Source organism: Perna viridis, chromosome 7, assembly GCF_037379345.1.
Source record: "Perna viridis isolate PV_CMFRI_1.1 ecotype Kerala chromosome 7, ASM3737934v1, whole genome shotgun sequence".
In the NCBI taxonomy this organism is placed as follows: domain Eukaryota; kingdom Metazoa; phylum Mollusca; class Bivalvia; order Mytilida; family Mytilidae; genus Perna; species Perna viridis.
In genome coordinates this window covers 21,138,299-21,150,452 of record NC_142451.1, presented here as the reverse complement: position 1 = coordinate 21,150,452, position 12,154 = coordinate 21,138,299, and the positions used below count along the sequence as shown (strand labels likewise).

At 44.9% G+C, this 12,154-nt stretch overlaps 1 protein-coding gene across 1 annotated transcript in view; it reads right to left on the bottom strand.

The window, feature by feature from the left end:
- Positions 1-445: 445 nt before the first annotated feature.
- The window catches only part of LOC148611764 (uncharacterized), a 30,107-nt gene continuing 18,398 nt past the window's right edge, over positions 446-12,154 (bottom strand). Inside the window, exons 17-33 of the mRNA XM_088595323.1 lie at positions 11,521-12,130; positions 10,643-11,478; positions 10,166-10,567; positions 9,968-10,042; positions 9,629-9,907; positions 8,675-9,421; positions 8,326-8,437; positions 7,120-7,755; positions 6,872-7,002; positions 5,789-6,775; positions 5,381-5,698; positions 4,691-5,092; positions 3,839-4,240; positions 3,043-3,175; positions 2,182-2,306; positions 1,004-1,327; positions 446-493 (exon numbers count right to left, since the gene is read on the bottom strand). Of these exons, the coding sequence (XP_088451449.1) occupies positions 446-493; positions 1,004-1,327; positions 2,182-2,306; positions 3,043-3,175; positions 3,839-4,240; positions 4,691-5,092; positions 5,381-5,698; positions 5,789-6,775; positions 6,872-7,002; positions 7,120-7,755; positions 8,326-8,437; positions 8,675-9,421; positions 9,629-9,907; positions 9,968-10,042; positions 10,166-10,567; positions 10,643-11,478; positions 11,521-12,130 (6,567 nt within the window). The remainder of the gene's footprint in view (positions 494-1,003; positions 1,328-2,181; positions 2,307-3,042; positions 3,176-3,838; positions 4,241-4,690; positions 5,093-5,380; positions 5,699-5,788; positions 6,776-6,871; positions 7,003-7,119; positions 7,756-8,325; positions 8,438-8,674; positions 9,422-9,628; positions 9,908-9,967; positions 10,043-10,165; positions 10,568-10,642; positions 11,479-11,520; positions 12,131-12,154) is intronic.

Genomic DNA, 12,154 nt, shown 5'->3' with positions numbered 1-12,154 from the left:
GGGTATATTTAGAAATCATTATGGAGATTAGGCTTCACATCACAAGAAGCAAAATGCACCTACAAAATGTACAGAAATGTTTTGCCTTTCAGAAACTGTTTAAATTTCTCAAATGAGATGAGAACTTTTTTCACAGCACTATGAGGAACAGGGGTAATTTCTGCGTAGAACTATTTTTGCGTATGTTCCAAATGCTCATTGGTTGAATTGGTGGTCTGTAACCTAACAATGCAACAATATTTTGTTCAAACTAAAGAGTTATCACCCTTTCTTCAACGCATTTCAATCTTTTCTATGCAATTTATTTTTCTTTTTCGTTGAAATTACTCAAAAACCAACTTTCAACTTTGAGGAAGGATGCTTTTGTTAAATGAAATGAGTGAAAACACAATTTTTCATGCGCCACCCACTGCCTGGTTGTTGCATGGACACCCTCTTAAAAATGTCACTTGATAATCCAAGTAATCGTAGATCCCACTGTATCGCGGTATAGCTAGAACAAAAACATGGAACAATGCATATATCAAGTATTTGTTGTGTTTAAACAAGCTCCAAGTCATATATTTATCAAGTTCTCCTACAAACTCAAAATTTGGACGCGATTTTCCGCCATTTTAATTTTTTTTTTTGAAAATTTCTGTCCATTTGAATGATACTAGATATCAAGATCCATTCAGTTTTATAAAAGTAATATATTAGAATTAATTTTCTTTTCAATACAGTGATACAATGGGAACATATTTTAAAACAGATAATTATACCCCTCCTTTTTGTAAGCAATTTGTATTACCGAGATTTGTTGATGCTGCATCAGAAAAATAAGTTAAATGCAATTAAAGATTAGATTTTGTACTAACTTCAAACAAAACATTTTCCCTCAGTCTTGAAAACAATTATCTACTGCGATACAGTGAGATCCCAGTAACCCATACTATGTATGACACAACTTATAGCACCTTTACAGAAGTCCTCGTTCCACCAAAAATTAGTTAAGTCTACTTACCTCTGCTTGAATCACTGGGTTAGGATAGATATTTTCCCAGGTCACTTTTAATGCTGTATTTGGTTCGAAATTCTGAATTTGATTGGAGCTGGCAAAATAGTCCACTAACAATTGCTTTGCAGTATTCAAGAAAGCAATGTTCTTTCCATCAGGACTGTATTTATTGTAGAGGTGATACCAGATATGCGTGTTTGCGTCTTCTGGCATAATATCTGCCCAAAATGGAGCTATTATCTTTACTTTATTGGTATAACTTGAAGGAAATGCTCTTGGTTTGTTGGACGAGAACTGAGAATCTAATGTGATGTAACCGTTGGAATATATCTGGAAGATTGAATGTGAGCAAAATGAATCATATTTATAACAAATTATTCAGGTATCTACACTCACGCAAAAAGTACATTATAATATTATTACAGAACTCTTTTATCTATGTACCACATATAATATAAGGTAATCAACATTCAGGTTAAAACCCACCAGATCTGTATAACTAACAACAAACAAACTATTATACTTTCATTAGGGAAATTACAATTCGAAAATCAACAGACTAGGAAAAAGTATGGGAAAGGCACCAGAAACAACGAACAATTCGAGAAACCAAATGTACTCAGCTACAAGAACTCCATACGAAACATAGAACACAAGAACCTGGTGTACCAATAGGTTAAGAATTATCTACATTCAGTGGCAGATCCAGAGAGGGGGGTCATTTTCATTTTCATGTGTAAAATTGAAAAAAATGGAAAAAATGTCCTAGCACCCCCTTTTCTAAGGAACCATAGCTGGCACCCCTCCTTATCAAAGTCTCTGGATCCACCCTGACATTTCTTCATTTCTTCTTTTTTTGTAAAATGAAGAGATGAAAATACAGAGGGTAAGGATATAGTTTTTTTATACATAATACCTGAAAAAAAATAAAAGCAATTCACATAGCTTGATACCCCACTCCCCAAATGAATAACATACTGCATTTGGATTTAAATATTATAAAGACAGGTGCACAATGATATACGTAATAAAGATTGTGTGAAAGTTTCATTAAATTCCATTCAGTGGTGTAGGAGGAGTGACGGATAAGAAATTGGTACCCCTCTGCGTAACGGAAGGAAGGACGGACACCCCTATCACTACATACTCCCCATTCCAAGTAGGGGTATAACAATGCAACTTACATATATCTGCCTGGACACTTCACAATTGCATGTAAATCCGATCTGATTGTCTACACTTGCAACCTCAACATCATCTCCCAAAGAACCTTCCGTATCGCCTACAGACGCTCCAAATGCCAATAACTCTAAAAATACAAAAACACATTAAGTTTAGGGCTGTTCTTCGCAATCTATGAGAAACGTGAACTGTTTTCATATACTTTCAACAAACAGGAATCATACAAAACATTATAGAAATATTTGCAAAATAAACAAGAGGCTCCCAAGAGCCTAAATCGCTCACCTGGTTAAAGTTGGTCTTTCAAGGGCAATAAATTTAACAAGGAGTGGTCCAACAATTTTTACCCAAGAAGACTTTGGTAGGACTTATCATAGGGTTCATTTCAACAATGGAGAGTTTCTTTCTATCTATTATAATTTTCAAGATATTGGCTGAAAACTGTAATAAACATCATTTTTCATCTTTCAAGGGCAATAACCATTACAAGGAGTCAACTGACAACGTTCAAGACTTTTAAGGTCTTATAATAAGGATCATTTCAGCAATTTAAAGATTTGGGCTAAACCCAACGGTTTTAGAGATATATGCGAAAAACTACTGTCTGATCCCTATGTTCTATCACCGAAAAAGGGCAATAACCCCAACATGACTTCACAGATTAAAATGAAAATTTCATCACAGATATATCTCATCATGCTGAACACTTCTACCCCATGTCCGAATTCAACTAAATCTAACAGTTTTGGAGATATGTGCGAAAAACATCTCTCTGATCCCTATGTTCTAATTTATGTTTGGCTTTTTCTACAAAGGATAACAAGATACCTTTTCATATTCATAACAACACGCACGGTACATACCTATTGAAGAAACTGGAATATCTGTAGTAGAAGCATCTGTCGTAGATGTTGAAAAAGATTCACCCGCTGTGATAATTCTTGGAGTAAAAGTTTGATCTCCAATGGTCGTTTCATCAGCAGTTGTAGTTGCAGCCTGCGTTGTGCTAGTGACCTCTACCGTTGTAGTTTCTGTAGCCGTGGTAGTAGTTGCTTCTGCATTGGTCGTCACAGCATCAGTCGTTGTTTCTTGTGTAGTTGTAGTAGTTGTCTCAGCTGTCGTAGTTTGAGATTCAGTGGTGGTAGTTGGTTCTGCCGTTGTCGTTACAGCTTCATTAGTGGTGGTTTCTTCAGCAGTTGTAGTTGCACCCTGCGTTGTGCTAGTGACCTCTACCGTTGTAGTTTCTGTAGCCGTGGTAGTAGTTGCTTCTGCATTGGTCGTCACAGCTTCAGTCGTTGTTTCTTGTGCAGTTGTAGTAGTTGCCTCAGCTGTCGTACTTTGAGCTTCAGTGGAGGTAAACGGTTCTGCTGTTGTCGCTGCATCTTCAGTAGTGGTCGTTTCCTCAGCAGTTGTAGTTGCAGCCTGCGTTGTGCTAGTGACCTCTACCGTTGTAGTTTCTGCAGCCGTGGTAGTAGTTGCTTCTGCATTGGTCGTCACAGCATCAGTCGTTGTTTCTTCTGTAGTTGTAGTAGTTGCCTCAGCTGTCGTAGTTTGAGCTTCAGTGGTGGTAAATGGTTCTGCTGTTGTCGTTGCTGCTTCAGTAGTGGTCATTTCCTCAGCGGTTGTAGTTGCAGCCTGCTTTGTGCTAGTGACCTCTACCGTTGTAAGTTCTGCAGCAGTCGTAGTAGTTGCTTCTACTGTGGTCGTCTTAGCTTCAGTCGTTGTTTCTTGTGCAGTTTTAGTAGTTCCTACAACTGTCGAAGGTTGAGCTTCAGTGGTGGTAGTTAGTTCTGCTGTTGTCGCTGCATCTTCAGTTGTGGTCGTTTCCTCAGAAGTTGTAGCTGCAGCCTGCGTTGTGCTAGTGACCTCTACCGTTGTAGTTTCTTCAGCCGCGGTTGTAGTTGCTTCTGCATTGGTCGTCACAGCTTCAGTCGTTGTTTCTTGTGCACTTGTAGTAGTTGCCTCAGCTGTCGTAGTTTGATCTTCAGTGGTGGTAAATGGTTCTTCTGTCGTCGTTACAGCTTCAGCAGTGGTCGTTTCCTCAGCAGTTGCAGTTGCAGCCTGCGTTGTGCTAGTGACCTCTACTGTTGTAGTTTCTGCAGCCGTGGTAGTAGTTGATTCTGCATTGGTCGTCACAGCTTCAGTCGTTGTTTCTTGTGCACTTGTAGTAGTTGTCTCAGCTGTCGTAGTTTGAGCTTCAGTGGTGGTAAACGGTTCTGCTGTTGTCGCTGCATCTTCAGTAGTGGTCGTTTCCTCAGCAGTTGTACTTGCAGCCTGCGTTGTGCTAGTGACCTCTACCGTTGTAGTTTCTGCAGCCGTGGTAGTAGTTGCTTCTGCATTGGTCATCACAGCATCAGTCGTTGTTTCTTGTGCACTTGTAGTAGTTGCCTCAGCTGTCGTAGTTTGAGCTTCAGTGGTGGTAAATGGTTCTGCTGTTGTCGTTGCTGCTTCTGTAGTGGTCATTTCATCAGCGGTTGTAGTTGCAGCCTGCTTTGTGCTAGTGACCTCTACCGTTGTAGTTTCTGCAGCAGTCGTAGTAGTTGCTTCTACTGTGGTCGTCTTAGCTTCAGTCGTTGTTTCTTGTGCAGTTTTAGTAGTTCCTACAACTGTCGAAGGTTGAGCTTCAGTGGTGGTAGTTAGTTCTGCTGTTGTCGCTGCATCTTCAGTTGTGGTCGTTTCCTCAGAAGTTGTAGCTGCAGCCTGCGTTGTGCTAGTGACCTCTACCGTTGTAGTTTCTTCAGCCGCGGTTGTAGTTGCTTCTGCATTGGTCGTCACAGCTTCAGTCGTTGTTTCTTGTGCACTTGTAGTAGTTGCCTCAGCTGTCGTAGTTTGATCTTCAGTGGTGGTAAATGGTTCTTCTGTCGTCGTTACAGCTTCAGCAGTGGTCGTTTCCTCAGCAGTTGCAGTTGCAGCCTGCGTTGTGCTAGTGACCTCTACTGTTGTAGTTTCTGCAGCCGTGGTAGTAGTTACTTCTGCTGTGGTCGTCACAGCTTCAGTCGTTGTTTCTTGTGCACTTGTAGTAGTTGCCTCAGCTGTCGTAGTTTGAGCTTCAATGGTGGTAAACGGTTCTGTTGTTGTCGCTGCATCTTCAGTAGTGGTCGTTTCCTCAGCAGTTGTAGTTGCAGCCTGCGTTGTGCTAGTGACCTCTACCGTTGTAGTTTCTGCAGCCGTGGTAGTAGTTGCTTCTGCTGTGGTCGTCACAGCTTCAGTCGTTGTTTCTTGTGCACTTGTAGTAGTTGTCTCAGCTGTCGTAGTTTGAGCTTCAGTGGTGGTAAACGGTTCTGCTGTTGTCGCTGCATCTTCAGTAGTGGTCGTTTCCTCAGCAGTTGTAGTTGCAGCCTGCGTTGTGCTAGTGACCTCTACCGTTGTAGTTTCTGCAGCCGTGGTAGTAGTTGCTTCTGCATTGGTCGTCAAAGCTTCATTCGTTGTTTCTTCTGCAGTTGCAGTAGTTGTCTCAGCTGTCGTAGTTTGATCTTCAGTGGTGGTAAATGGTTCTGCTGTTGTCGTTGCAGCTTCAGTAGTGGTCGTTTCCTCAGCAGTTGTAGTTGCAGCCTGCGTTGTGCTAGTGACCTCTACCGTTGTAGTTTCTGCAGCAGTCGTAGTAGTTACTTCTGCTGTGGTCGTCTTAGCTTCAGTCGTTGTTTCTTGTGCAGTTTTAGTAGTTCCTACAACTGTCGAAGGTTGAGCTTCAGTGGTGGTAGTTAGTTCTGCTGTTGCCGCTGCATCTTCAGTAGTGGTCGTTTCCTCAGCAGTTGTAGTTGCAGCCTGCGTTGTGCTAGTGACCTCTACCGTTATAGTTTCTTCAGCCGCGGTTGTAGTTGCTTCTGCATTGGTCGTCACAGCTTCAGTCGTTGTTTCTTGCGCACTTGTAGTAGTTGCCTCAGCTGTCGTAGTTTGAGCTTCAGTGGTGGTAAATGGTTCTTCTGTCGTCGTTACAGCTTCAGTTGTGGTCGTTTCCTCAGCAGTTGCAGTTGCAGCCTGCGTTGTGCTAGTGACCTCTACCGTTGTAGTTTCTGCAGCCGTGGTAGTAGTTGATTCTGCATTGGTCGTCACAGCTTCAGTCGTTGTTTCTTGTGCACTTGTAGTAGTTGTCTCAGCTGTCGTAGTTTGAGCTTCAGTGGTGGTAAACGGTTCTGCTGTTGTCGCTGCATCTTCAGAAGTGGTCGTTTCCTCAGCAGTTGTAGTTGCAGCCTGCGTTGTGCTAGTGATCTCTACCGTTGTAGTTTCTGCAGCAGTCGTAGTAGTTACTTCTGCTGTGGTCGTCTTAGCTTCAGTCGTTATTTCTTGTGCAGTTGTAGGAGTTCCTACAACTGTCGAAGGTTGAGCTTCAGTGGTGGTAAATGGTTCTGCTGTTGTCGCTGCAGCTTCAATAGTGGTCGTTTCCTCAGCAGTTGTAGTTGCAGCCTGCGTTGTGCTAGTGACCTCTACCGTTGTAGTGTCCGCGGCCGTGGTAGTAGTTCCTTCTGCAGTTGTCGTCACAGCTTCAGCCGTTGGTTTTTGTGCAGTTGTAGTAGTCGCCTCAGCTGTCGTAGTTTGAGCTTCAGTGGTGGTAAATGGTTCTTCTGTCCTCGTTACAGCTTCAGTAGTGGTCGTTTCCTCAGCAGTTGTAGTTGCAGCCTGCGTTGTGCTAGTGACTTCTACCGTTGTATTTTCTGCAGCCGTGGTAGTAGTTGCTTCTGCATTGGTCGTCACAGCTTCAGTCGTTGTTTCTTGTGCAGTTGTAGTAGTTGCCTCAGCGGTCGTAGTTTGAGCTTCAGTGGTGGTAAATGGTTCTTTTGATGTCGTTGCAGTTTCAGTAGCGGTCGTTTTCTCAGAAGTTGTAGCTGCAGCCTGCGTTGTGCTAATGATCTCTATCATTGTAGTTTCTTCAGCCGTGGTAGTAGTTGCTTCTGCATTGGACATCAAAGCTTCAGTCGTTGTTCCTTCTGCATTTTTAGTACTTATCGCAGACGTCGCTGTTTGATCTTCAGTGGTGGTAAATAGTTCTGCTGTTGTCGTTACTGCATCAGGAGTGGTCATTTGCTCAAAAGTTGTAGTTGCAGCCTGCGTTGTGCTAGTGACCTCTACCGTTGTAGTTTCTGCAGCCGTGGTAGTAGTTGATTCTGCATTGGTCGTCACAGCTTCAGTCGTTGTTTCTTGTGCACTTGTAGTAGTTGTCTCAGCTGTCGTAGTTTGAGCTTCAGTGGTGGTAAACGGTTCTGCTGTTGTCGCTACATCTTCAGTAGTGGTCCTTTCCTCAGCAGTTGTAGTTGCAGCCTGCGTTGTGCTAGTGACCTCTACCGTTGTAGTTTCTGCAGCAGTGGTAGTAGTTGCTTCTGCTGTGGTCGTCTCCGCCTCAATCGTTGTTTCTTCTGCAGTTGTAGTACTTGCCTCAGCTGTCGTACTTTGAACTTCAGTGGTGGTATACGGTTCTGTTGTCGTTGCACCTTCAGTACCGGTCGTTCCCTCAGCAGTTGTAGTTGCTTCTGCATTGGACATCACAGCTTCAGTCGTTGTTTCTTCTGCACTTTTAGTACTTATCGCAGACGTCGCTGTTTGATCTTCAGTGGTGGTAAATGGTTCTGCTGTTGTCGTTACTGCATCAGGAGTGGTCATTTGCTCAGAAGTTGTAGTTGCAGCCTGGGTTGTGCTAGTGACCTCTACCGTTGTAGTTTCTGCAGCCGTGGTAGTAGTTGATTCTGCATTGGTCGTCACAGCTTCAGTCGATGTTTCTTGTGCACTTGTAGTAGTTGCCTCAGCTGTCGTAGTTTGAGTTTCAGTGGTGGTAAATGGTTCTGCTGTTGCCGTTGCTCCTTCAGTAGTGGTCGTTTCCTGAGCAGTTGTAGTTGCAGCCTGCGTTGTGCTAGTGACCTCTACCGTTGTAGTTTCTGCAGCCGTGGTAGTAGTTGCTTCTGCATTGGTCGTCACAGCATCAGTCGTTGTTTCTTCTGTAGTTGTAGTAGTTGCCTCAGCTGTCGTAGTTTGAGCTTCAGTGGTGGTAAATGGTTCTGCTGTTGTCGTTGCAGTTTCAGTAGCGGTCGTTTCCTCAGCAGTTGTAGTTGCAGCCTGCGTTGTGCTAGTGACCTCTACCGTTGTAGTTTCTGCAGCCGTGGTAGTAGTTGATTCTGCATTGGTCGTCACAGCTTCAGTCGTTGTTTCTTGTGCACTTGTAGTAGTTGTCTCAGCTGTCGTAGTTTGAGCTTCAGTGGTGGTAAACGGTTCTACTGTTGTCGCTCCATCTTCAGTAGTGGTCGTTTCCTCAGCAGTTGTAGTTGCAGCCTGCGTTGTGCTAGTGACCTCTACCGTTGTAGTTTCTGCAGCCGTGGTAGTAGTTGCTTCTGCTGTGGTCGTCACAGCTTCAGTCGTTCTTTCTTGTGCACTTGCAGTAGTTGTCTCAGCTGTCGTAGTTTGAGCTTCAGTGGTGGTAAATGGTTCTGCTGTTGTCGTTGCTGCTTCAGTAGCGGTCGTTTCCTCAGCGGTTGCAGTTCCAGCCTGCGTTGTGCTAGTGACCTCTACCGTTGTAGTTTCTGCAGCAGTCGTAGTAGTTGCTTCTACTGTGGTCGTCTTAGCTTCAGTCGTTGTTTCTTGTGCAGTTTTAGTAGTTCCTACAACTGTCGAAGGTTGAGCTTCAGTGGTGGTAGTTAGTTCTGCTGTTGTCGTTGCAGCCTCAGTAGTGGTCGTCTCCTCAGCAGTTGTAGTTGCAGCCTGCGTTGTGCTAGTGACTTCTACCGTTGTATGTTCTGCAGCCGTGGTAGTAGTTGATTCTGCATTGGTCGTCACAGCTTCAGTCGTTGTTTCTTGTGCAGTTGTAGTAGTTGTCTCAGCTGTCGTAGTTTGAGCTTCAGTGGTGGTAAATGGTTCTGCTGTTGTCGTTGCAGCTTCAGTAGCGGTCGTTTTCTCAGAAGTTGTAGTTGCAGCCTGCGTTGTGCTAGTGACCTCTACCGTTGTAGTTTCTGCAGCCGTGGTAGTAGTTGCTTCTGCATTGGTCGTCAAAGCTTCATTCGTTGTTTCTTCTGCAGTTGTAGTAGTTGTCTCAGCTGTCGTAGTTTGATCTTCAGTGGTGGTAAATGGTTCTGCTGTTGTCGTTCCGGCTTCAGTAGTGGTCGTTTCCTCAGCAGTTGTAGTTGCAGCCTGCGTTGTGCTAGTGACGTCTACCGTTGTAGTTTCTGCAGCAGTCGTAGTAGTTACTTCTGCTGTGGTCGTCTTAGCTTCAGTCGTTGTTTCTTGTGCAGTTGTAGGAGTTCCTACAACTGTCGAAGGTTGAGCTTCAGTGGTGGTAAATGGTTCTGCTGTTGTCGCTGCAGCTTCAGTAGTGGTCGTTTCCTCAGCAGTTGTAGTTGCAGCCTGCGTTGTGCTAGTGACCTCTACCGTTGTAGTTTCCGCGGCCGTGGTAGTAGTTCCTTCTGCAGTTGTCTTCACAGCTTCAGCCGTTGTTTCTTGTGCAGTTGTAGTAGTCGCCTCAGCTGTCGTAGTTTGAGCTTCAGTGGTGGTAAATGGTTCTTCTGTTGTCGTTACAGCTTCAGTAGTGGTCGTTTCCTCAGCAGTTGTAGTTGCAGCCTGCGTTGTGCTAGTGACCTCTACCTTTGTAGTTTCTGCAGCCGTGGTAGTAGTTGCTTCTGCATTGGTCGTCACAGCTTCAGTCGTTGTTTCTTCTGTAGTTGTAGTAGTTGCCTCAGCTGTCGTAGTTTGAGCTTCAGTAGTGGTAAATGGTTCTTCTGTTGTCGTTGCAGCTTCAGTAGCGGTCGTTTCCTCAGCAGTTGTAGTTGCAGCCTGCGTTGTGCTAGTGACCTCTACCGTTGTAGTTTCTGCAGCCGTGGTAGTAGTTGCTTCTACTGTGGTCGTCACAGCTTCAGTCGTTGTTTCTTGTGCACTTGCAGTAGTTGTCTCAGCTGTCGTAGTTTGAGCTTCAGTGGTGGTAAATGGTTCTGCTGTTGTCGTTGCTGCTTCAGTAGTGGTCATTTCCTCAGCGGTTGTAGTTGCAGCCTGCTTTGTGCTAGTGACCTCTACCGTTGTAGTTTCTGCAGCAGTCGTAGTAGTTGCTTCTACTGTGGTCGTCTTAGCTTCAGTCGTTGTTTCTTCTGCAGTTTTAGTAGTTCCTACAACTGTCGAAGGTTGAGCTTCAGTGGTGGTAGTTAGTTCTGCTGTTGTCGGTGCATCTTCAGTTGTGGTCGTTTCCTCAGAAGTTGTAGCTGCAGCTTGCGTTGTGCTAGTGACCTCTACCGTTGTAGTTTCTTCAGCCGCGGTTGTAGTTGCTTCTGCATTGGTCGTCACAGCTTCAGTCGTTGTTTCTTGTGCACTTGTAGTAGTTGCCTCAGCTGTCGTAGTTTGAGCTTCAGTGGTGGTAAATGGTTCTTCTGTCGTCGTTACAGCTTCAGCAGTGGTCGTTTCCTCAGCATTTGCAGTTGCAGCCTGCAATGTGCTAGTGACCTCTACTGTTGTAGTTTCTGCAGCCGTGGTAGTAGTTGATTCTGCATTGGTCGTCACAGCTTCAGTCATTGTTTCTTGTGCACTTGTAGTAGTTGTCTCAGCTGTCGTAGTTTGAGCTTCAGTGGTGGTAAACGGTTCTGCTGTTGTCGCTGCATCTTCAGTAGTGGTCGTTTCCTCAGCAGTTGTAGTTGCAGCCTGCGTTGTGCTAGTGACCTCTACCGTTGTAGTTTCTGCAGCAGTCGTAGTAGTTACTTCTGCTGTGGTCGTCTTAGCTTCAGTCGTTGTTTCTTGTGCAGTTGTAGGAGTTCCTACAACTGTCGAAGGTTGAGCTTCAGTGGTGGTAAATGGTTCTGCTGTTGTCGCTGCAGCTTCAGTAGTGGTCGTTTCCTCAGCAGTTGTAGTTGCAGCCTGCGTTGTGCTAGTGACCTCTACCGTTGTAGTTTCCGCGGCCGTGGTAGTAGTTCCTTCTGCAGTTGTCGTCACAGCTTCAGCCGTTGTTTCTTGTGCAGTTGTAGTAGTCGCCTCAGCTGTCGTAGTTTGAGCTTCAGTGGTGGTAAATGGTTCTTCTGTCGTCGTTACAGCTTCAGTAGTGGTCGTTTCCTCAGCAGTTGTAGTTGCAGCCTGCGTTGTGCTAGTGACTTCTACCGTTGTATTTTCTGCAGCCGTGGTAGTAGTTGCTTCTGCATTGGTCGTCACAGCTTCAGTCGTTGTTTCTTGTGCAGTTGTAGTAGTTGCCTCAGCTGTCGTAGTTTGAGCTTCAGTGGTGGTAAATGGTTCTTCTGATGTCGTTGCAGCTTCAGTAGCGGTCGTTTTCTCAGAAGTTGTAGCTGTAGCCTGCGTTGTGCTAGTGACCTCTACCGTTGTAGTTTCTTCAGCCGCGGTTGTAGTTGCTTCTGCATTGGTCGTCACAGCTTCAGTCGTTGTTTCTTGTGCACTTGTAGTAGTTGCCTCAGCTGTCGTAGTTTGAGCTTCAGTGGTGGTAAACGGTTCTGCTGTTGTCGCTGCATCGTCAGTAGTGGTCGTTTCCTCAGCAGTTGTAGTTGCAGCCTGCGTTGTGCTAGTGACCTCTACCGTTGTAGTTTCTTCAGCCGCGGTTGTAGTTGCCTCTGCTGTGGTCGTCACAGCTTCAGTCGTTGTTTCATGTGCACTTGTAGTAGTTGTCTCAGCTGTCGTAGTTTGAGCTTCAGTGGTGGTAAACGGTTCTGCTGTTGTCGCTGCATCGTCAGTAGTGGTCGTTTCCTCAGCAGTTGTAGTTGCAGCCTGCGTTGTGCTAGTGACCTCTACCGTTGTAGTTTCTGCAGCCGTGGTAGTAGTTGCTTCTGCTGTGGTCGTCACAGCTTCAGTCGTTGTTTCGTGTGCACTTGCAGTAGTTGTCTCAGCTGTCGTAGTTTGAGCTTCAGTGGTGGTAAATGGTTCTGCTGTTGTCGTTGCTGCTTCAGTAGTGGTCGTTTTCTCAGCAGTTGTAGTTGCAGCCTGCGTTGTGCTAGTGACCTCTACCGTTGTAGTTTCTGCAGCAGTCGTAGTAGTTACTTCTGCTGTGGTCGTCTTAGCTTCAGTCGTTGTTTCTTG